Source organism: Pseudomyrmex gracilis, unplaced genomic scaffold (assembly GCF_002006095.1).
Source record: "Pseudomyrmex gracilis isolate BER0280 unplaced genomic scaffold, ASM200609v1 scaffold_101, whole genome shotgun sequence".
Lineage (NCBI taxonomy): Eukaryota > Metazoa > Arthropoda > Insecta > Hymenoptera > Formicidae > Pseudomyrmex > Pseudomyrmex gracilis.
This window is the reverse complement of record NW_018020685.1, coordinates 406,340-428,261: the sequence shown is the minus strand read 5'-3', so window position 1 is coordinate 428,261 and position 21,922 is coordinate 406,340. Positions and strand designations below refer to the sequence as shown.

General features: G+C 33.1%; 3 protein-coding genes and 1 long non-coding RNA gene across 9 annotated transcripts in view; 3 read left to right on the top strand and 1 right to left on the bottom strand.

Moving 5' to 3' along the window:
- The window catches only part of LOC109855914 (cyclin-T), a 16,657-nt gene extending 8,176 nt beyond the window's left edge, over window positions 1-8,481 (top strand). The window contains exon 8 of the mRNA XM_020430625.1: window positions 5,034-8,481. Within this exon, the coding sequence (XP_020286214.1) occupies window positions 5,034-5,105 (72 nt within the window). The 3' untranslated portion in view covers window positions 5,106-8,481. The remainder of the gene's footprint in view (window positions 1-5,033) is intronic.
- Window positions 8,109-11,018, bottom strand: LOC109855916. Of its 2 annotated transcripts, XR_002250341.1 has the most exons (3): window positions 10,949-11,018; window positions 10,061-10,473; window positions 8,109-8,187 (listed from the first exon to the last, which is right to left on the bottom strand). It is a non-coding gene; the product is annotated as an uncharacterized LOC109855916 (long non-coding RNA). The 2 variants fall into 2 exon arrangements; XR_002250340.1 differs by lacking the exon at window positions 8,109-8,187 and having other exon boundaries at window positions 9,628-10,473.
- Window positions 11,019-11,042: 24 nt separating this feature from the next.
- LOC109855915 (sulfide:quinone oxidoreductase, mitochondrial) lies at window positions 11,043-13,812 on the top strand. Of its 5 annotated transcripts, none has more exons than XM_020430630.1 (9): window positions 11,043-11,310; window positions 11,694-11,802; window positions 11,878-11,986; window positions 12,113-12,337; window positions 12,422-12,622; window positions 12,698-12,907; window positions 12,996-13,182; window positions 13,267-13,513; window positions 13,604-13,812. In XM_020430630.1, exons 2-9 carry the CDS (start codon window positions 11,720-11,722, stop codon window positions 13,662-13,664), a joined length of 1,323 nt encoding a protein of 440 aa, XP_020286219.1. In that variant the 5' UTR covers window positions 11,043-11,310; window positions 11,694-11,719; the 3' UTR covers window positions 13,665-13,812. The 5 variants fall into 5 exon arrangements, with proteins under 5 accessions (XP_020286219.1, XP_020286217.1, XP_020286218.1 ...); XM_020430628.1 differs by having other exon boundaries at window positions 11,043-11,377; XM_020430629.1 differs by having other exon boundaries at window positions 11,046-11,310; window positions 11,642-11,802; window positions 13,604-13,811.
- A 3,869-nt stretch (window positions 13,813-17,681) lies between these two features.
- On the top strand, window positions 17,682-21,600 carry LOC109855899 (phospholipase B1, membrane-associated-like). Its single transcript, XM_020430598.1, has 7 exons — window positions 17,682-18,002; window positions 19,193-19,294; window positions 19,681-19,892; window positions 20,473-20,649; window positions 20,728-21,026; window positions 21,093-21,271; window positions 21,377-21,600. Exons 1-7 carry the CDS (start codon window positions 17,864-17,866, stop codon window positions 21,502-21,504), a joined length of 1,236 nt encoding a protein of 411 aa, XP_020286187.1. The 5' UTR covers window positions 17,682-17,863; the 3' UTR covers window positions 21,505-21,600.
- The last annotated feature ends 322 nt before the right edge of the window (window positions 21,601-21,922 follow it).

Below are 21,922 nucleotides of genomic sequence, written 5' to 3'. Positions count from 1 at the left end.
AAAAAAAAAAAAAATAAAAAAAAATTAAAAAAAATTAAAAACTTAAAGGTAAAAATTAAATTGGTAATGTTTTCGTGTAAACATATAATATTTGTGGAAATAGTAATTTACTTGAATGGGTTTTTTGAAATATAATCTTATTGTATCTTTATATAAATAATGTAATCTTATTGTGTCTTTATGATATATTTGTGTCTTTATGATATATTTGTGTCTTATATATATTAAAAGTATTAATATTATTATATATTAAAAGTATTAATTTTATCAAAATATGTAATTAATGTAATTAGCGATTTATATTTTTTCAAAAGAGACAAAAACAACATTTTGAGTTCTGTTGTTCCTGTACACTTTTACTTTTCTTTTCTCGAAATATAATAAACATTTTATTCAAAAAAATTTCGACAATCGCAGGCAACACGAACAGACATTTTGTCGTGTATGATTTTCTTTCTTTAATTTTTTGTCTTCAGTAAAAATAATTCTTATTTTATTAAATATGTATATATTTCATATGTATTTTTATATTTTGATATAGAATTTGCGGTTTTTTTGAGAAAAAGATAATAAGAGTGAGAAAATCGCACTATTCGTTCTCGGAGCAATTTAGCAAAGAACAAACACTATTACTTTTGTCTTCGTAGTTGTGAATGGTGAAATAGCAGCATGACATCGTAGCACTTACTTTTTAGCACCACATGACTGCTTTGATTATTTCTCTTCTTTTGTACATGTATTACATAATAGCATACTCCCCAGTAGAAAGTTTGGACATGGCATTTTGTTCTCTAGTACTTCAATTCTATCTTATACACATGTATATATAAATATAAATATATATATTATATATATGTATATATATATATGTATATATAAAAATTACATTGTAAATGTGAAATAGAATTAGAAATAAGAAAAACATTTATACATTAATAATTACTTCAATTTTCGCGTGGATATGAAGTAAAAACACTCAACTGAGACGCAGCTTTAGACGCGAGAGCAAGAAACAAAAATTATGTTGTGACCGCGTACGAAAAAGAAGAAAAGGATTACTGCCCAGTGATTGATACGGACATTGTGTGATCTCTCTTTTGTTATATTCGTAAAGAACATTCTGTAAACGAAGATAATCACTAATTGTCAGTTTTACGGCGTTTAAGTTAACAAAGTTTTTATTGGTAGCGTTTGTTCATTAGCATGTAATTACGCAAAAGATTTATTATTATATATTCGCGAAAAATAGAAGTATGTAGTTCGGTTTTTTTGTATAATATATATATATATATGTGTATATATTACTTATATTTTTAAATTAATTTTTATTATTTAATGCGAATAGCGTATAAAATAAAAGATAACTTGTATTTACTCGTGTGGCGAGACATGTTGTTACACAGGACCAAGTTTTTCAAGAGCAAGCACACAAATCAAGATTCGTCAGTGAACTTTCTATTTTTTCTTTTTTTTACAACATGTAATAATTGTGAATCTTTCACGAGAACAAATATTAACTCAGGAATATATGTTTATAATCGATATATGTGTACGCTGATACGCGACGAAACTAGGATTTCTTAACGAGTGCATATGTGATGTATACGTGTGTGTATACTCATATATACACACGTGCGTGTATAAAATACTTAAAAAAAATGAATATATATATATATATATATGTGGAAATATTATAGATATGTTAAAGAAAAGACGAAGTCACAAATGGCCTCATTGTTAATTGTTGTAACCGTTGTTGTTGTTGTTGCCGCTTTTCATACCATTTAAACGAAGTAGTATCGCGTTTTTCCTCCCCTTGAGTAGTTCACGATACCTGTATTTTTCGCGCATAATTGTCAGACCTTTACGAGATATCTATAGGTGTATGTACATATATCTATTTTTTTCAATGTTTCCCGATTGTGTACACATATAAACAATTTATAAACGAATATGTTAAATTTATCCTCGACATATAGTTTATATCATGATGCACATACCTGATGATGAAACGCTGTAACAATAAGGCTTTGTTTGTGATATATTAAATTTGTATTCTCGCCAGCGTTTTTCAATCGATTTTAACTCGCGGGATGCTAAACTTATCAAACTACATCTGTTTCTCTTTCTCTTTCTATTTTCTCAATTTTTCTCGCTTTCTTTTTTTTTTATTTTTTCTCAAACTTTTGCGGCACATTTCGGTTGAAAAACGCTGTCCCCTTCACAAAACTTACCGAAAATTTGTGAAAAATTCTGTATAGGTTTTATATGATTTAATATAAGAATACACCGCGCGTTTGTTTTGCAATTGCGCAAATAAAACAGAAATGATGGAAGTAGTGGAAAGACAAAATAATTGCTAAGGTAAATATATACATATATATAAAAGTTACACGCTGTGATCGTGAGAATTTACGTAGATATGTATATATACTTGTGTACATAATCTGTCATTATTTTCTTTCATTAACGTGATCTTCAAAGCCAAATTCCGAGATGTGATTTCCGTGAATGAAAATTTTAAGATGACGTTGAGATTTTTGTATCGAATTAAATAAAAAAAAAACAAATTGAAACAATAGTGTTATTTCTAACTGCAATCGTGTGACTCTTGGTGTAATAAAAATTTTTATTTCGGTCTCTCTGTATCTTGTTCAATCATTTTTATTTTTAAACAACTAGAAAATATCAGACGTGACACAAAAAATTCATTTTAAGAAGAAACAAGAAGAATCTCGAAATTACATGGAGATGAAGAGAGAAGATGAGCGAGTATGCGAGAGAGAGAAAGAGAGAAGAGATTAATACACATAGTATATATGAGCTCTTGCGTTTGAGCAGCGAATACACACATATACGGGAATATGAACACATATATATGTACATTGTATATGTGCATATGTATGTATGTATATAAATGTGAATGACTTAAAAGACATGAAATATTTGAAGGGTCCAAGTAATTTTTGCCAATAAAAGAAAAAACAATAATATACGCATGTAACGCAGATATTGCGTGACAACTTCTGTACACGATGTATGATATTTCACCACTTGTCGCGTACGCTACCTGTTTTTCGAAACAAAAAAAGTGTCGATTGTAATTTGCATCGGTGCGAGGCGATTATATAGTCGATATGAAAATGTTGCAGGAAGAGAAACTTTGATGTGAACCCTCTTGAACCTCTTTGAGTTTAAATATGTAATTCTTTGATCTTTTTTTATTTTGTTCACACACAGGCCCACGAAAGACGAAGATAAAAAGTTGGATTTGCTATTCCAGACACACAACCGTATGAGAAATTTACACACGACGGGCATTGTACGCTTCACGTGGTCGATATAAAAAAAAAAAAAAAAGAAAAAAAGAAATACAAGAAAGCAACGCAAATAAATGTTCTATGCAAAAACGAAAAAAAACCTTAGTGATTATTTTGTCTTTTTCTTAATACCACACACGTTTCACGCATCGCATATATATGTGTATGTACATATGTATGTGTGTAAATATATATATATATGTATATAATATATATATATATGTACTAACGTCACTTTATGTGTACGAGTATTGTTCGCAGAACATATATACATAGTAGAAAGGGAACACGTGTGCTTTGTGCTTTCGCAATATCACGAGACGTCTCGTACTTTTACTATTCTGTTTCACACTGCTACGTGAAGTCTCGTGCACAAGCGTATTCTTGTACACGGTTGACTCACATATACACACACACACACACACACGCACGCACAAATACTTGATTTTTGTCGCACTTGAAATTTTGTAAAGTTATGGTCACATGTACAATACACAAATGATGACGCACATATCGCTTCTAATATATATGTATGTGTAAACTAAGATAATATCGTGGAAATTACGCGCGGAGCAAATGAAATTTAAGAACTTAATTACTGTTGTTTGTGCCACACTTAGTCTTAGTGCTTGGTGAAGGGTACATCGCGCTCGTTATTGCTATTTTTGTTACGAATGCGTGCGTGTGTGTGTATATGTATGTCTGTATGCAATTGTCACAGCTAGATTATCAGTATTATCGCTGTTCTTGTGTGTGTTATTAATGTTTGTACACATACACATGTATGTTATATATATGCATGCGTGCGTATCAGCATGAAAACGAGCAACAGTATTGCACTCTCGCGTCACAATATGCATCTGTAATCGCTTTTTTATCAGGGCAACTATCATGTGACTTTTCGGAATAACATATTAAATATTATAATTATTATATTTGTATCATTGTATTAATAATTTTTTGGAACATCAAGTTTTTTCGTCGTTTTTTCTTTTTGAAACAGAGAAAAAAGAAAAACAATTGAAAGTCAAAATAATTCCGAGTCGAATTAATTCCAAGAAGTTACGCAATAGCTCTCCTGTAAAATTCGCTCAAGGAAACGCTTATCTTTGTGCGATGCTTTGTTCGACACCGCTTTGTAGCCTAGATGGAAAACTAAGAAAAGCGAAGGAAGATCGACGCGTAAATTCCAACACGATATGCGTTGATTGACACCTCTTTTACAGATTAAACTTCATGTTTAAGCACACATTATCATCAGTGTCCTCCACTATACGATACTTCCAGAATATTCTCGTTCGCACACGTTACGAATTTACTTGATTATTGATTAAGCATTAATTATTAAATAATGATAATACAAATGTTGAATATGCGTAGAAGAAAATTCTTATATGTGACAATAATAAGAATACATAAAAATAGAAGTAGATACAATTACGGGTAAAATAATTTGTAAGTGTAAAAAAAACGAGAAGTAATATTGTTAGTAGCAAAACACTTGGATAGCTTGTGGTCAATCAAATCTCAGAACATCTTCATATTCCAGAATAAAAAAAATTCTATTAAAGATATATCGGAGACGTATCTACTTTTATGTGACACAAAACCAATAGAGTTATAGCATTGTGTGAGCGAATTATATCAGCGAAAGTATTTTTTTTTTTTCTCATTGGAGTAAACGTCACATAAAGAGATATTTGTCGTTTTCAGGAGAGACATTCATCCAGTCACCACAAAAGCTACAACAAGCTGTCACAATCTCAACAGTCTCACACGTCGTAGTATGCTATCGGACAAAAGCATAAGGAAGTGTCCCGCACGTTACGTCCTGAGGAAGGAAGCGCCTATTATCTATGAGCGCGCGAGGAGAAACGTGGAAAATAATAATAAGAATAGGGACACACGCGCTTTTGCCAATTTCCCATTATATTACACGTCGAATTAATTTCTCTCAACAAGAATCATCTTTTCGCTCTCTCGTCCTCTCCCCTCCCCCATTTCGTGTTCCATTTTCTCTCTTTTCTTGACACCTTTTTCACGGTGAGAGAAAAATGTCCCGCAGTTGTACGCGTCCGTTATGTAGAGAGTTCGTATTAGTCTTGACGCTTTCACTGAAACTGACTTTTTTCGAAAGAAAAAAAAATACGAACGAGAGAGAAGAAAACATGATCTTACTCAGGTTCAAACTACTGTAGATAGATGCAACTTGCATTTTCGATAGCGCGCGACTGGTGACTTTTCCACTATTCGCTTGCCTTTTTTCTGTTCGCATAATGTGTGCGATTATATAAGTACTGATAATAATCCTTACACTGACTCGTCGAGAATTGCGAACGTTCCGCAATTTATATTCTAAGTGAGAAAGTCAACGATATGAAGTAAAACTATATATATATATATCGGCGCACTTACTGCGATTGTTAAAATAATGACACGTTAATAATAAAATACTCCGCTATTCCCTGTACGAATTTTCTCGCTTGACACTTTTACATCCGTGTCGAATGAAAATAAATTTAAAAAATCTTAGAAGAATTTACGCTGTATTTAACGAAGATTAAACGAGTATTTGAATTAAATCGTACAGGTAGCGAAGTGTTAAGACGATGTAGAGATACGATTGACACGTGTCTTCGATAATATAAAAAAAAAAAAAAAAAAAAAAAAAAAAACCCAAAAAAAAACTGTTTCGATGAAACAGCTTCGTAAGCTTTCACAAAGCTTTGTAACGTAATGTTTAATCGATGAGAAATCGGAGACACACCGATTCCTTCTTGGGTTTCTTTGCCCACTCAGTTAGTTTATTTTCATTGCCTTAAAATATGATATGCGTTCATCATATTTGTCATACACATGTTTGACACACATTTTTTCTCGCGAAGAGCGTATGTGAACGTCCGTGTTCGTCGCCGAATATATTCTTGACTACCACCTTCGTTTGGTTGGTTTCGATAAGCAAAAATTTAGATAATGTAACTGGGTTTAGATTTTTATTATATCTTTAGTATAGGCAAATCTTAAGATAGAGCAACAAAATCTCCGATATGATTGATATATGCAATACGATTAGACAATTTTGGTTTGCGTGTCATATTGGAAAACTATTTCGTTACAAAAACAAAAATTATAAAAAAATGTTCTTTTAGATTTTTCTTAAGTAAAAAAAAAAAAAAAATTAGATTAGTTACGTTAGAATTACGCGAGTTGTCTTGAGACTACAAACACACATAATGTGCATTTAAACAATGCTTCGTTTCCGGCTGTGGTTTAATTGATAATTTCTGTTCTCGTTCTCGTTTCTCTTTTCGCATAGTCAAACGTCAGCGAGAGACGCTGATTTGTCCAGAACAAAGAATGTGTCAGTCACACATCATTAATTCTCAGGATAGTTTTTCTTCTCAAATCGTCTGATCTAACCGCGGAGTCAATCTCACCGATACTCGTTTTCTTTTGTTGCGTTACCGTTATCGTTTCGCGAGACAAATCCGAATGTTTCTACAACGAAATGACCGATTCAAGATGAAACAACCACACATATATTACATATTTTACACACATATATATATATACACACACATACACACACGCAGTAAAGTACTTGTTCTATGATTATCCAATAATATTTATATTACGTCTTATTATTATTGTGTAAATAGTTCTCTAACACATTCATATACCTAAAAACTGCAGTAAGTAAATGAATAAATATATATATTATACTATTAATATCTAGTATATAAAGAACTATAAAGTAATAATTATTGCGACAGACTGTAAATAAAATTATTTTGTATGTGAAAAGAAACCAAATGAGAGCAAACTCTACTTCGACGCACTCTGTTATGTGTAGTTTGATGCGTACAGATGAGACACACACATACACACATTGCATACAGAAGACAAAGACATACAGAGACAGAAAAACCACACACACACACACATACACACGCGTGCGCCCTCAAAGATGTATAGTTATATATATACGCGCAACCGCCCTGCGAAATCAACGTATACGTACGTAAGCGACGTTTGTTGATTAATATATATATATAATATATATATAATATATACATAATTTATATACATTATATATATATATATATAATATATATATATGCGCCGATATTATACTTTGTTCAGCGGTACACAAACTACAAAGTGTATTCGCCCGATCGACGATCGTCCAATTATATTTTTGTAAGTAACGATCTACTTAAGTTGAACTTAAAAAAAAAAAAGAAATCAAGGATTCTGTGAATATATTAGATAGAGTGCTGCGTATCCGAGCAAAATGAGAGAAAGGGGGATAATATATCACACACATTGGACATCGCGTATTTCGTACAACAGCATTTGATTCATCGAAATTTCTGTCGAAAATTGAAAAGAAGCTTGAAAGCCTCTCAGGCTCGTACCCTCGTAACGCGAATGCGAGTCATTTCAATCCCATAGAAGAAAGATTTTTCATTATATATATAGTTTTGAGAATATCTCTGTACAGAAACGAACACTTGCGTACCAAATACAACGTTGTAAAAAAAATTACACATTGCATGTCCATTTGATAGCGACTGGATCAAAGTAAATGCTCGTGGCATCCGCATTACGAGGGTTAAATAGCTGTAAACTCGCGTCACTGTCGCAAACATGAGAGCATCTTGTTTCTTTTCTTCCCGGATAATCTGAAAGATGTCTCAAAAAAAAATATTACAATATCTACATCTGAAAACAGTGAGACGTCTTTTAAACCATTTTGAGATAATGTGGTCTGGGTTTTGATACCGTTTTGTTTTTATATTAGTTGTACTTACGTGCGAGATGGGTAACGGGTGACAAGCGACGGAAGGTAACGTCTCCAGTGATCCTAACAATAAGAAATAATGTTACAAGCGTGCACGGGAGAAATATTCCATTGCTTGGCGCCCGCCAATCATTTTCCGTCACTCGGAAGCGCAACTGCAGCCTTACGAAAAAAAACGCGGATCGTTCCACCAACGATCATCATGTACAATCCGACTGTGTGACGCGGAGTTTACGCGATCACGTTTCTCGTGGCGTATTGTGTTCGTTAGATGAAAAAAAAAAAACAAAAAAACAAAAAAAAAGACTTTTTTTCCGACTGAGAACGAGACGATCGAGATGTGAATCCGGCCCGAAATATATAAATTGGAATGCTGTATTTCATAGGAAGATATAAGATATGTACGTTTAGGAATACTGTTACTTTGTATCATATCGCAGAAGATAAGTCTGGTTTATTAACGCCGACAAGTGTGTTCCGACGCAAATTATTATTCGGTCCAGAAAAAAAGCGGGAAAGGGGGAGGGAGGGGGAAGAACACCGGCAATCGTTTTTTCCATTGCGTCATTGTGTTTTTTCGTCTATTCGTTTTTGCTGATATCGAGTTATCGCGATTATTATGTGCACAATACGAGCTGTTTGATAAAGCAATGATATAAATCACACAACACAATTATTTCGTGTATTTTTTATATGCTTATACTTTGTCCTACGTGTGTACAGGATTTTTTAATATTAAGAAAACTCTCTGATCGTTATTATTTTAATAGAAAAAAAAAGAGTAGGTCCTATGGGACGTTACTGGGAGTCCTGTAGGATTTATTACTTCAAAATAATAAAAAAAAAAAAAAATACAAAAAATATATATCTTGTGAAAAAAAATATCTTGTGTTGCTACATTTACTTATTTTCATAAATCTTATGTTTATTTAAACTTGTGTGTTTGTTCGTGACTTGAAACTCTCTGACAAACGGATAAAACACTATTGCGTATGCTCGTTGATGAAAATATTCTTTAACACTCATCGGTTGCTGTTGTTACAACTTATTATTTGTATACTTAGGCGTTCTTGGTGACAGACTTGAGCATTGCTTTATCCACAAAAGTTCGTATTAAGAAAAAAAAACCAAAAACCGTAATATTCGAACGATCGTCGAGGACCGATGCGTGTCTGGTCGACAGATTAGACTTTTAATCGCGGATGCGTGATGTGCTAATGGAAAAAGAAGAACAAAAAAAAAAAAAATGAACGAGTTAACTCGCGTGCGTATTAGCGCTCGAAAAATTTAAAGAAACGTTCGAATCAATCGAATTGCTCGAATCCCAAGCTCGTTCGATTGTTCGGGTTGATCTCTCGCGAAGGGAGAGATACCGCACAATTCGAACAGTTCGGACAGTTCGAATCTTTTCGACAGCTATTTTCGTAGGAAAGAAAAAGAAAAAACTGTGTACATGTATAAAGTTAGGCGGAGAAAGAAATAAACGGAAATTGATTTTGCTAGTTTTTTTTTTTTTTTTTTTTTTTTTTTTTTTTTTTTTCTGTTTAGAGTTTTGCCTATCTTCATTCATTTCACGAGTTGACCAAATAGTTCGAATTGTTCGAACTATCCGAACGCGCTGGTTGTACTTTCAACTCTTTTTTTTCGAACTGTTTCTCGGAAAACTAATTTTTCGAGAGCGCACAACAATTCGTTCGAATCTCGAAATCGTTCGTTCGAGCACCAATACGTATTACGTATATCCGCGCGCTCGTATCATAAGAGAAACGAGTATAACTGTGAAAGTCGACAAGGAAAAGTCTTGTGTACTGTAAATAATAACTTTGTAGCCTGTAAGGATTTCTTTAGAAAGAAATAACAACCGCGAACATAGATGCACGATAAGAAAAAGAAGTTACATATATAACTGATTATTATTATTAATTATTATTATTACCGATTGCGAAAAAAAAACGAGCATTCGTGTCCTTTCCGCGATTCGCGAGCGTCCTGTCGGTCGCGCCCACAAGAGTTTTCTCTCTTTTTTTTTTTCCCCCTTTTCGTGTGACACGCTACTCTCGGAATATCATCTGAAAATGCGAATGTGTGTGGTGTTTTGTTTTGTTTTGTATTTTTTTTAATTAGAATAATGTGCGTTTTATTTTTGAAGATTTTACTTTACCTGATGTATATCCTCGTATAATAATTGGACTCGCCGCTTTGCTTTGTATGGATGTTACTTTTATTTTTTGGTTTCACACAAAAGCCCTGAAGCTGGATCGGTTCGGCTTGGAGGCTGGCGCGCGACCGACAGAACCCAGCTGAATTGAACCGAATTTGCCTGACTTAAGGCGGCGTTCAAAAAGTTATCTTCAATAAAGAGAGAAATAAAAACGAACATTACAAAAGTGGTTGAACTTCATTCCTTGGTTGTCTCCCCCGCTAGAGATATTTGATTGCGATGTGTTTCATTAAGATGAAACTTAATAAATGAATTTTATATATATATATATATATATATATATATGTATGTATATATATACATATATTTACTTATATACATATTTTTTTTAAATTGAAAATATTAAAAATTTTCAAGTTTTATACTTTATATAAAGAAACACTGAACATATTTATATATATTTATTTATTATTTATTTATATATATATTTGTCGTCTTTCGTACGCTTAATAACTCAATATATATATATATATATTTGCGTACCATAGACGCACAACACTACACAAGCATGTGCACTGTTTCTTTACGTGAAACTTGAAAATTTTTAACATTTCCGGTATTAGAGAAAAAAAGAAATAACTAGAAATTGTACACAAAGCTTACAAGTGAATATCACATATTGAAAACAGCGTGTAACGTTCCGCTTTAATTGTGACACACTTTTCTATTAAACATATGTTGCACGTAAACGAGGATTATAATTAACAATGTATACTTATACACGGTTTTCTTCGAATCTTTCCGTTGAGTTTTCCGATCTCTCGCGTCTCGATCGCATTCCGTGACAGTCAGTGCCGTCGGTGGCGGATTTAAATCTGTCGGTTGTACCTGCGATCTCTCTCGTCCAAGGTTGTTGCGAAGTGCGGTCGCTCGTCCATTGGTCATGTGCCGGACATTGCGTTTGCGACGTATAAACTCGATCGCGATGGAGTTCCCGTCGTCTTATACGTAAGCGACGTACGGAAGTACGTAATAGCAGAACAATGTGGGCGACAATGAGCTCGATTAAACATAAGGATTAACCTGAAGCCGGTAATTCGAGGAGAACTGATCGCGCAATGTACATAACAGATGTTTCAATAGGATAACAATATCCGTAAACCGATAAATCTTATCGCGTCAAGTGTGTACACATGTTGCTTCTTCGTATTACCCGTACAAGGTTGATATGAGAGTTTACATTTTGATATGTGAGCTTATTGCTTCGCACCTTATAAGTTACTGTATGTCAATTGTCGCAATCAGTGATTGCAATTGCACAATTATAAGAGTTCTGAAGTCAATGTTTTCTTATAGAAGAGTGATGTCTTAAACTGTTCCTTTTTGTTTTTTTTTTTTTTGTACAAAGTTATATGTTTCATTTCATAATACACAATGTCACGTCTGTTGCTGTCTTGTGATGTCACTTTGCTGACGAGAAGTGTGTTTAAACACGAATACAAACAGATACATCACTCGTAAGTACGCTATTCTACTGAGATAAAACGGTGTGATGTATGATGTTGATATATATTCTGAATTCATTGCGTTAGCTGCAAAGTCTTGGTGCTCGGAGGTGGTACCGGTGGTTGTTCCATGGCTGCTAAGCTAACCAGAGAGCTCTACAACCCAAAGGAAGTTATTGTAACAGACCCAAACGATGTGAGTTAAAATTACATACATAATATTGTTTTAACACAATATGCAATACACATATAATTCACATAACTTGATTTTAATAATATCACTTTTGAAGATTACTTGGCAGTACAACACTGTTATTTTCAGTCGCATTATTATCAACCTTTGTTCACCTTGATTGGTGGTGGCATTAGTTCTTTTAAATCATCAAGAAGGAATATGAAAGATATTTTGCCGAAAGACGTAAAATGGCTGAAAGCTTCTGTTGTTGGATTCGAACCTGATGCTAACAAAGTGTCAATAGACAATGGAGATACCATACAATATGATATCATGATTGTTGCATTAGGCTTGCAATTGCATTGGGATAAAGTAAGATATTAAATAGAAACAGATACTATTCAGTGCTTCTTTACTGAGTTAACACGATTTTTTATATCAAGATCTCTTTGACAGATTCCAGGTTTAAAGGAGGGTTTGCGCGATCCTGATGCACAAGTGTGCTCTATCTACGGACCAGAGACGGTTTCCGAAGTTTATTCAAAAATTAAAAATACAAAGACAGGAACAGCGGTATTTACATTTCCAAATTCACCTGTTAAATGCCCAGGTGCACCTCAGAAGATTGCCTACATTACGGAGGACTATCTTCGCAAAGTACGTCTTTGCAACTATCATAATTCATTAGTAACAAATGTTCACTTGTATGATCAGACTTATTTCATTTAAAAGCACAATCTACGGAATGATGTCAACGTCATGTACAACACAGCCTTACCTGTTATATTTGGAGTTAAAAAGTATGCTGATTCTCTTTGGAGTGTTTGTAAACAGAGGAATATTAATGTCAATCTCCAGACTAATCTGGTGAAAATAGATCCGGAAAAAAAGCAAGCCACGTTTGAAAAACTGAATTCACCGGGAGAAACATGGACACAAGAGGTGTGTTGTTTTTTTTTTTTTAATTGAAAAAACTTTGCGGTTATATTGTTACCAAATCAATTTTTTAACTTTCTTATTGTTATACTAGTATTCTCTTCTTCATGTGACACCTCCAATGGGGCCTCCTGCAGTTTTAAAGGAACATTCCGCATTGACCAATGAAGCTGGGTTTCTCAGCGTTGATCCGAAAACTCTTAGACATACGAAATACTCAAATATATTCGGCATAGGCGATTGTACAAACACTCCGAATTCTAAAACTATGGCCGCAATAGGTAAAACAAGTTTTCTGTACATTTTTAGGACAATATGAGATAAAAACGCTTTGTATCAGTGGCTATACAACATTTGCTATGCAGCTGCTCAAGGAAAAGTGTTGTATCGAAATATTGCGGACGATCTGGCTGGTAAACCAATGACAATGGCTTATGATGGTTACGCGTCGTGTCCATTGGTTACTGGTTACGGTAAATGTATTCTGGCAGAGTTCGACTACAACTTGCAACCTTTGGAAACTTTTCCAGTAAATCAAGGAAAAGAATATTATTTCACTTATTTACTAAAAACGTATTTCTTCCCGTTTATATACTGGAATTTGATGTTGAAGTGAGTTACTGAGAATATAATTGATTTTGTTAAAAAGTACATGTGAAAATTAATTATCATTAATTTTGTATTTTCATATATTTTTTACAGGGGTTACTGGAACGGACCTGAATTTTTCCGCAAGTGCACAAAGATGCTTAAAAAGGATTAGTATTTGAAAGAAAGAGTTGACCAAGTGTCTTTTGCAAAATTAAAACTCTATAACGTACATATACACATTTCGTAAATACTCTTATTATATAAGTTGGTCTTTATACAAAGTTTATTGCACAATATAGTTTAATTGTTGTATTTATTTATTATTATATTAATAAAGATTAATAAATTATTTTATTAATAAAGTTTCAAGAATCTCATGTGTGATAAATTGTAATTTTTTCTATTTTGCAATTGCGAGAGAAGAAACTTAATAGAAACCGGTTGAGTAGATAATTTTATTTAGTCGATAATTTTTTCGTGCATTATGAGTGCCGCGATTTACGTGTTCGTGACCATGTTCAATGAATAAAACGCTACCCAAAATTTGTTTTTGATTATGTTCTGTACTGTGTCTGATGGTGTATTTATTTAATAAAAGCTCGATATATTATGTATTTCCGTTTATCCGTTTCTATCGATTTTCTCTTGCTTTCGTCATCGTGGATGTTTGAGTGTCGCGCGTAGATTCGATACTTGTAAGAATCGCGCGCTTTGATACGCTCGTTTCGGCGGACAGGCGCGCGACGCGGAGCAAAACTTCGTTCAAAAAATCATCTCGTATTTCTCGCGATTATTGTCTCGCGCGCGAGTTCGATACTTTGAGAATCGCGATATCGCGCGCTTCGATATCGTTTGTTTCGACGGACGCGCGACGCGGAGTAAAACTTCGTTCAAATTATCTTGTGTTTCTCGCGATTGTTGTCTCGCGCGAAAAACTGTACGTTTGTTGCGTCGCGAAATGTCGGATGTATATAGTACAGTGACACATAATTTAGCGTCGCACACTTGCTACTTTAAATACAATGCGCGATTGTCTACCAAATTTTAGCAAGCAGCATTAGAACTCGTGCCAATCGTATAACTACGGAGCAGATAAGAGTGCAATCAGGTAAGTGCATCTCTTCAGATCATCATTTGCTGCTATTAAATAAAACAAAATTACTTAAATGTGTTTCGCGCTTCTACAGGTGTGTGAATATCACGGACGTCGATTCGTTTTATTTCGAGAATTAAAATGATCGATCTGTGAATTCAAAAAAGAGAATAGGAAGAGAACCGATGTATCGTTTTACGTATTAGAATAATTTATTTTAGAAAATAAAAAAAAATTAGCGGAAGATTAACAATTTATATTCGCAAAAAAATTAATCGCGATATACACGCGGTATATTTTTGATAACAAAATATTATATGTATTATATACATACTACAGAGTAATGTCACTGACCTCGGTCGCGCGGCCTTGGCGGGGTCATTGACCTCGGCCGCGCGGCCTTGGCGGGGTCACTGACCTCAGCCGCGCGGCCTTGGCGGGGTCACTGACCTCGGCCGCGCGGCCTTGGCGGGGTCACTGACCTCGGCCGCGCGGCCTTGGCGGGGTCATTGACCTCGGCCGCGCGACCGTGGTGGGGGGGAGGGGGTCNCGCGGCGGGGTCAATGACCTCGGTCGCGCGACTGCGGTGAAGTCATTGACCTCGGCCGTGCGGCCGCGGCGGTGTTACTGATTTCGGTCACGTGATTACGGTATATATATATATATATATATATACATATATGCGTATGTGTGTGTATTATACATAGATTATAGAATATTACATATAATATATATAATATTCTCTTTTTTACCTTTTTCCCTGTCACATGACTTTAGTCACGTGTTGTTTTTCCAGTTCTCTCTCTCAATATTTTTTGAGTTTGATTTTCATGCGTTATTTCTGACATTTCTCATATGTGTAGTATATGGTTTATAAGACGTATATACTATCTGTCATCGCGGTGACAGGTTGTGTTCACTGACAACACGTTAAATAAAAATAACAATAGCGTGCGCGTAGCGCGCGCCTGTGTTGTGCTAGTATGAAAAAAATCACAATAAATGATACAAATAACAGAAATGTTACCACGTAATATTGCAAAATAATATATATAAAAGTTATTCGCGAACGTAAGAATAATGCAAGCTTTGTTAACAATTTGTACGACGAGTTTTAAGATGTGCAATATAATAAATACGTAAATTGATATATTTCTAAATCAAATCGATATTTTCTAATTGACGGACTTATGGTTTGTTTTTGTGACGTGTAAATATCCCGAGGCGATTATTCATAATAATTCGAGACATGTTTATATATTTGTAACGGACGTAATTTGTTACAATATTAAATTCCTCTTCACAGATTTCGGCAATCTAAAGTCGATTTATATTCTTTCTTGTATATTTTCACGCAAAGTAAAGAATTATTCATCTTATCTTGATTAATCATTTATCTTGGTAGTGTTATACTCGAAATTATACATATATTATAATCTAAAAAGTAAAAACTATCAACAAACATAAAAAGACGGCAAATGCAAACGGCGTGTGGATTTATAAAAATATGTTTTATTTATGCAAATAATCTGATGTTGTTTTTTTAGATATTATTCGCGTTTTGTCAAGTTTTTATATTTTATTTCCGAGAAACTCAATATAGTAAATTGCGGACTCTCTTCTTTGAAAATGTTTGGATCTTGGTAAAATTTTAATTTCACGAATGTGTTGGTAAATAATTCTATTTTTTACGTCTTTTACGTCGCAAGAAAAAAGAAGTGTTACAAAGTAGGACAACGTGAAGGACTACCAGTAAACTACTTTCGAGAGGGACCGAGGGTCGCAAAAGGTAAATTGATAGGTGACGATGACATTGTATTTTAATCATAAAATCAAAATTAATTATTTATTTCTTTTAGCTATCACTTTCCTTACCTGTCGTTGGAAATTTTGTAATTTTACTACGGAACACGTACAATTTTCAAGATAAAAATCATAAATTTACTGTTTTTAAATAATTGTCTACGAGTTTTTATTACTTTTAATAACGGTAAATCTACATAAAAGAGATTCATGTACAGTTTATGAAGATACGCACGTACACTCGATATAGCTAAAAGGAACAACTTTTTATATTGCACGTGTGGTGTTAGCATATTGAATTCCGCTGATTTTTGACGACGCAAAATTTGAAGACAATCACGTATCGTGGCATGATTTTCTTTATTCGGTATCTTTATATGATTACGATTACGATAAACCTTCATTTTTATTTGTAATACTTTTGCTCATTTTTGTATATAATACTTTTGCGTGCTATCGTGAATTACTCTAAATAAATATAAGCGTTAACACATTTTTTTTAAGCATTCTGCATATGCATTTAATTGTATGTGTGTGTCTGTATATTATATACAGACACACACACACGTAAAATTTGAGTAATTTAATCTAAATTTAATGTTTTCGTAAATATTAATGTCATTTTTTCAAATATCTTTTTTTAAACTTTTTTAATTTTATTCTACACTAAAATTTATTTTCGATTCTTCATTAAAAGTTAACTTTATTACACTTAAGTTTGAACTTTGTTCTGTTTGTTCGTACTTTGTTCTGGTTTTACTTATTCACTTGATTTTAATAACTTGTGAAGTGGATTATATAAGTTAAGAAAAAATATTGTGTTCGCAAATACTGTGTTTGAAAAAGAATTCTTTGATTCTAAATTGGTATGTAAATATGTTTTTTTTTTCATAGATGTCATTAAAGTGTCATTCAAGTTATGTACAATCTATAAAGTTAACTGTATAAATTGTGAACTTGCACAATGTCTTATCTGTTTAATTTTTAAAAGAGAAGCACGCACCTCTCTTAGCGTTAATATACTTGCCAATTTGAAGTTAAACATCGTAAAAAACTGTCGAATGTACACTCATTTCGTGACAGAGAACGAAATAAGACCTCAATTATCGCTACCTTCAAACTGTTTAGCCAGTTTTTTAATCCGTTGCAAACAAGTTTGTGTTCTTAAGCACGATGATCACAAGAATGTTGTCGATGTTTTCCTTGATAATGATGACATCAAGGATAGTTCTCCATCGAGAAGTATTTCGAAGGTTGAAGAAGCCGTCGATGTATCATTGGATATCACGATCTCGGACAGTACACTTCGTCTCCGGTTACATCACGTTTTGTTCTATTGTATTTTATTTATGTTTCTCAGGCAATCTGTCAAACATCGTTATAGAACAAGTTTATCGACAAATAACACACACAATTTATCATAACAGTTTGTGTTATTTATTTAAAACTGCTGATTTCGCATCTTTGGGAGAACAATGTGCAATTGGCGGTATGTTTGTTGCGTTCTGCTGTTGTACCTGCTCGCGAGGGTGTCGGCTCAGAAAACCGCTCTTGATTCACCGTCTAATCTACAATTATATCGTGTTTTTCGGAATTGGATCTACGATGCTTTTGGTATGTACAATTAACGACGAAAATAATACACGCAATACGTATATACAACATTTGTTTTTAAACATATATATTTTATAATTACATTTGTATAAAAAAAATTAGGTGTTTTCTCATTCTTTCGTAGTCATACTCTTACGCACACTAGCTTCGTATACTCGACAGATAATTTTTTTTATTGAAGAGTTTGCAAAACCGTGTTAAAATTTATATTTATCTGAATAATATGTGTACTGGTTTTTTTTATTTTATAAATTATTTAAAGATTTAATTAAATGAAATAACGTGACGTGTGACAAACAATATCTATAATACACATGTTTATTATAACATATTATAAAATGTCAAAAAAGATCAATATCTAATTATCAGATTTTCACGTAGAGTAGAATTTTAAATATCGCAATTTTATAACACAATAATATTACAAATTAAATTATAATTGAAACATAATTAACCTGGCGAGAAGATCAATTTCAAACTTACGTGATAATATAAAAGCTTCAAATATATTTGCAATAACAAACGTTAGTTAAAGAATTTATTTTCTTACATTGTTATATATGTGCGTAAATACAAGAACTATGTAACTATATTATTTTTCATTAAATATATCAGATCTTACTTAAAGATAAATAGTATTGTCATTTAAAAAAAATCTGTACAAGGATACTCGTTTAACTCAGAGTCACACGTGTAACATAGATAACAGAAGATTTTCTTCGATAACAAGTTTGACATACTTTCCATTCTTCGCGGATTGTTTTTTTTTTCCCTAATAGTTTCCTTTTTTTAGATTGTTTGTCTTTCTTCATACCTACTTAATTGTGGTATAATTTACTACACACATCGAGTACATTTATTACTCACGTTGTGTTTCGGATTTGTTTGGTAAAATAAAAATTTTGAATTGTTTATATCAAATATATTTTTATTTGCGTATAATTACGAAGCTGTTAATTACGGACAATTAATAATGGAAAATGTATAATCGTGTGGAATTATATATAGATTGGGTATAATTTTATATATGATCATATGAGATTTTATATAAATCGGATGTGGTTTTATGTTATTGTGTAAAATCAAGTCCGAAATTTGGCTCCATCTGATCACTTGTATATAATATATTATATGTCATCATATGTTTCTATTTTTTCTCGGGGTGTTAATTTTTTTTCAAATTCTTACAGGTAGAACAGGCACAGAGGAAAGATTTTTAAAAATGTCAAGAGAAGCGAACAAAGTACAAAATTATATTCCTAACGACAACCCATTTCCTTGCAACGTGACAGGTAAACAAAGAAAAAATTATTATTACCTGAAATGAAATATAGTTTCAGTATCTAAGATAAATTAATGAAATCAGATCAATGAGATCAAAAACACGATTGTTTATGTGTCGATGAATTTATTAATTAATTGTAGAAGCTTACTTCAAACGTTTATTATCTTATTAACTCACATTATACTCATCTATCATAGTTCTTAAGTGGCATATTTTAATATTTTTTAATTTGTGTAATGTGAATTGTAATTATTGTCTGTATTTTCTAACTTTTCTCTATAATTATCACACATCAATTGTAACTTTTGCTGTTTCATTGTTGTTTATCTTTTAACGTTACTTATTTATTCATTTTAAACAATAAACAATATTCACAAATAAAACAAATTGTAGGCGGTCGATCATCCGAGGTGCCTGTTTCCGTTCATAAATTAAGACCGGGTGACATTGATGTTATTGCCGCGATGGGTGACTCGCTCACAGCTGGAGCTGGAATTTTTGCTGATAATGTTGTGCAAATTTTTATTGAAAACAGAGGAGTTTCTGCAACTGGCGGAGGTCAGGGAACATGGAGAGAATATTTAACGATTCCCAATATTCTCAAGGTAAGTAAGGCAATCAATTTTTAGGCAATCAAGTTTTAGTTCTATATATTGGCGCGCGTACGATAATGCGTGTATTATATAATGAAAAATAATAAATGTAGAATGAAACGTAATATTGACATTAGTGTGACTCATGCATTTCCAATCTGTGATCTTCTCGTCATTACATCATTAATCATATTCCTCATGTATTTTGTATCGCGTTACACTATTGTAAAAATTATATTGTATTCTTAATAAATTCAATATTATATTTTAAGGTCACGCAAACTGTGATCTGATAGCGCATATAATCATTTATTTCGATGCACAATGTTGTCATTGTTTTTGTAGATGTTGTTTTTTACTTAGTTTAATGTTTATTTCGTTTATTCATTTGCTAGTCATTACAGCAGCGTTTCAGTTAAAGTCTCGCCTTGGCAAAATGTGCTGAACTTTTTTTTTAAACACCTATCATACATCATGTCACATCTCTGTTAATTCTCGTCATACATGTCAGCTTTGCGCCATTAAAAAAAAAACTATTATTTTTGGTATTTTTATTTGCCAATGAGTTATCCGAGAATTTTCAATATATTAGGAATACAACCCGAATTTGATAGGATACGCGTTGAGCGACTCTTTGACGTCGCACGAAGCGTCGCAGTTAAATGTTGCTGAGACCGGCGCTATGTCCCAGGATATGCCGTACATGGCGCAAATATTAGTCAAAAGGATTCTAAGAGATCCAAGAATAGATGTGCAGAAACATTGGAAGGTTTGTTAGACGATTGATTAATTAATAAATTAACAGTATTCATGATTGAATATCGGTAAATATCGATTTTTACTGCAGTTCATCTCGCTAATGATCGGATCCAATGATTTTTGCCTCAACATGTGCGTGACTTCGCCGCCTACGTCGGTTCTCGAGAAACACAAAGACGATTTACTTAAGGTTCTGCGAATATTGCGAGACAATTTGCCGCGAACTTTTGTGGCGCTGATATCACCGCCGCATTTAAAGATCCTAGTCGCTACCCAACACGAGAAAACACCAAAGTATTGTTATATGACAACAGATATCGAATGCCCTTGCATGTTTGGCCTTCAGTATCGGCACATGAGACCGTTGTATTACGAAATCATAGAACAGTAAGAATAACATTGTAAGACGGTAATAATATATACATAAATTTTACGGAAATGTGTATTTTTCAGATGGCAAAAGTTAGAGATGGAAATTGCTACTTATCCCGAATTTCAAAAAGATGATTTTACAGTTGTGTTTCAGCCCATTTTGATGAACATAACTGTACCGTCTACATCAGAGGGATATTCCGATTTGACATATTTAAGCGCCGATTGTTTTCACATTAGTCAAAAGTCCAATGCTGCATGCAAGTTTATTCAATTAACTGCCTATATTTACTCTATGAAATAAATATATTTAATAAATGGAAAAATAAATATCAATTTTTAATAAATATTTTAATTTCTTGCAGATGCGATCGGTTTGTGGAATAATTTGTTCGAGCCAATAGGAGCCAAATCGTCAATTTTCTCAGATTCTATCGAACAGTTACGCTGTCCGCCAATGGAAAGGCCGTATCTGGCTACGACGTTAAATTGAAAAGAAACACCTATAGACCAAACTTTATTGTGTTTGAAAACATCAAGTTCTTGTTTTACGATCGCAGTGCCATTAATACTTGTAACATATTTTAAACATACAATAAACTTTACTACTTTAAACATAAGATATATTGTTTGATGTGTTTAGTAATTCTTTTTTTTATCATGCAAAACAATAAGAAGAGAAAAAGTAGTCTCAGGTACTGCTCAATAAATATCTTTGTAGAAAATAAAAATGTCATAATAATAAATTATTATGTATGTAGGTATTATAATCTCTTCCAGTAGTACATAGTAGTAAAGCTCTTGCCATAAGCGGCCGTTCCGTCCACATCCATATATGGTCTATAAGACATCATCAGCTTTTATGAGTGTCGCAATCTTGCGGCAAATTGCCTAAACAGTTTACACAGCAG

Coding starts and splice junctions, on each gene's coding strand:
- LOC109855915 (XM_020430630.1), top strand. CDS start 11,720: ATGTCACGTCTGTTGCTGTCTTGTGATGTCACTTTGCTGACGAGAAGT. Junction 13,183..13,266: donor TAAAACTATGGCCGCAATAG/GTAAAACAAGTT, acceptor TTTGCTATGCAG/CTGCTCAAGGAAAAGTGTTG. Junction 13,514..13,603: donor TACTGGAATTTGATGTTGAA/GTGAGTTACTGA, acceptor TATTTTTTACAG/GGGTTACTGGAACGGACCTG.
- LOC109855899 (XM_020430598.1), top strand. CDS start 17,864: ATGTGCAATTGGCGGTATGTTTGTTGCGTTCTGCTGTTGTACCTGCTC. Junction 19,893..20,472: donor CGATTCCCAATATTCTCAAG/GTAAGTAAGGCA, acceptor TCAATATATTAG/GAATACAACCCGAATTTGAT. Junction 21,272..21,376: donor TCAAAAGTCCAATGCTGCAT/GCAAGTTTATTC, acceptor AATTTCTTGCAG/ATGCGATCGGTTTGTGGAAT.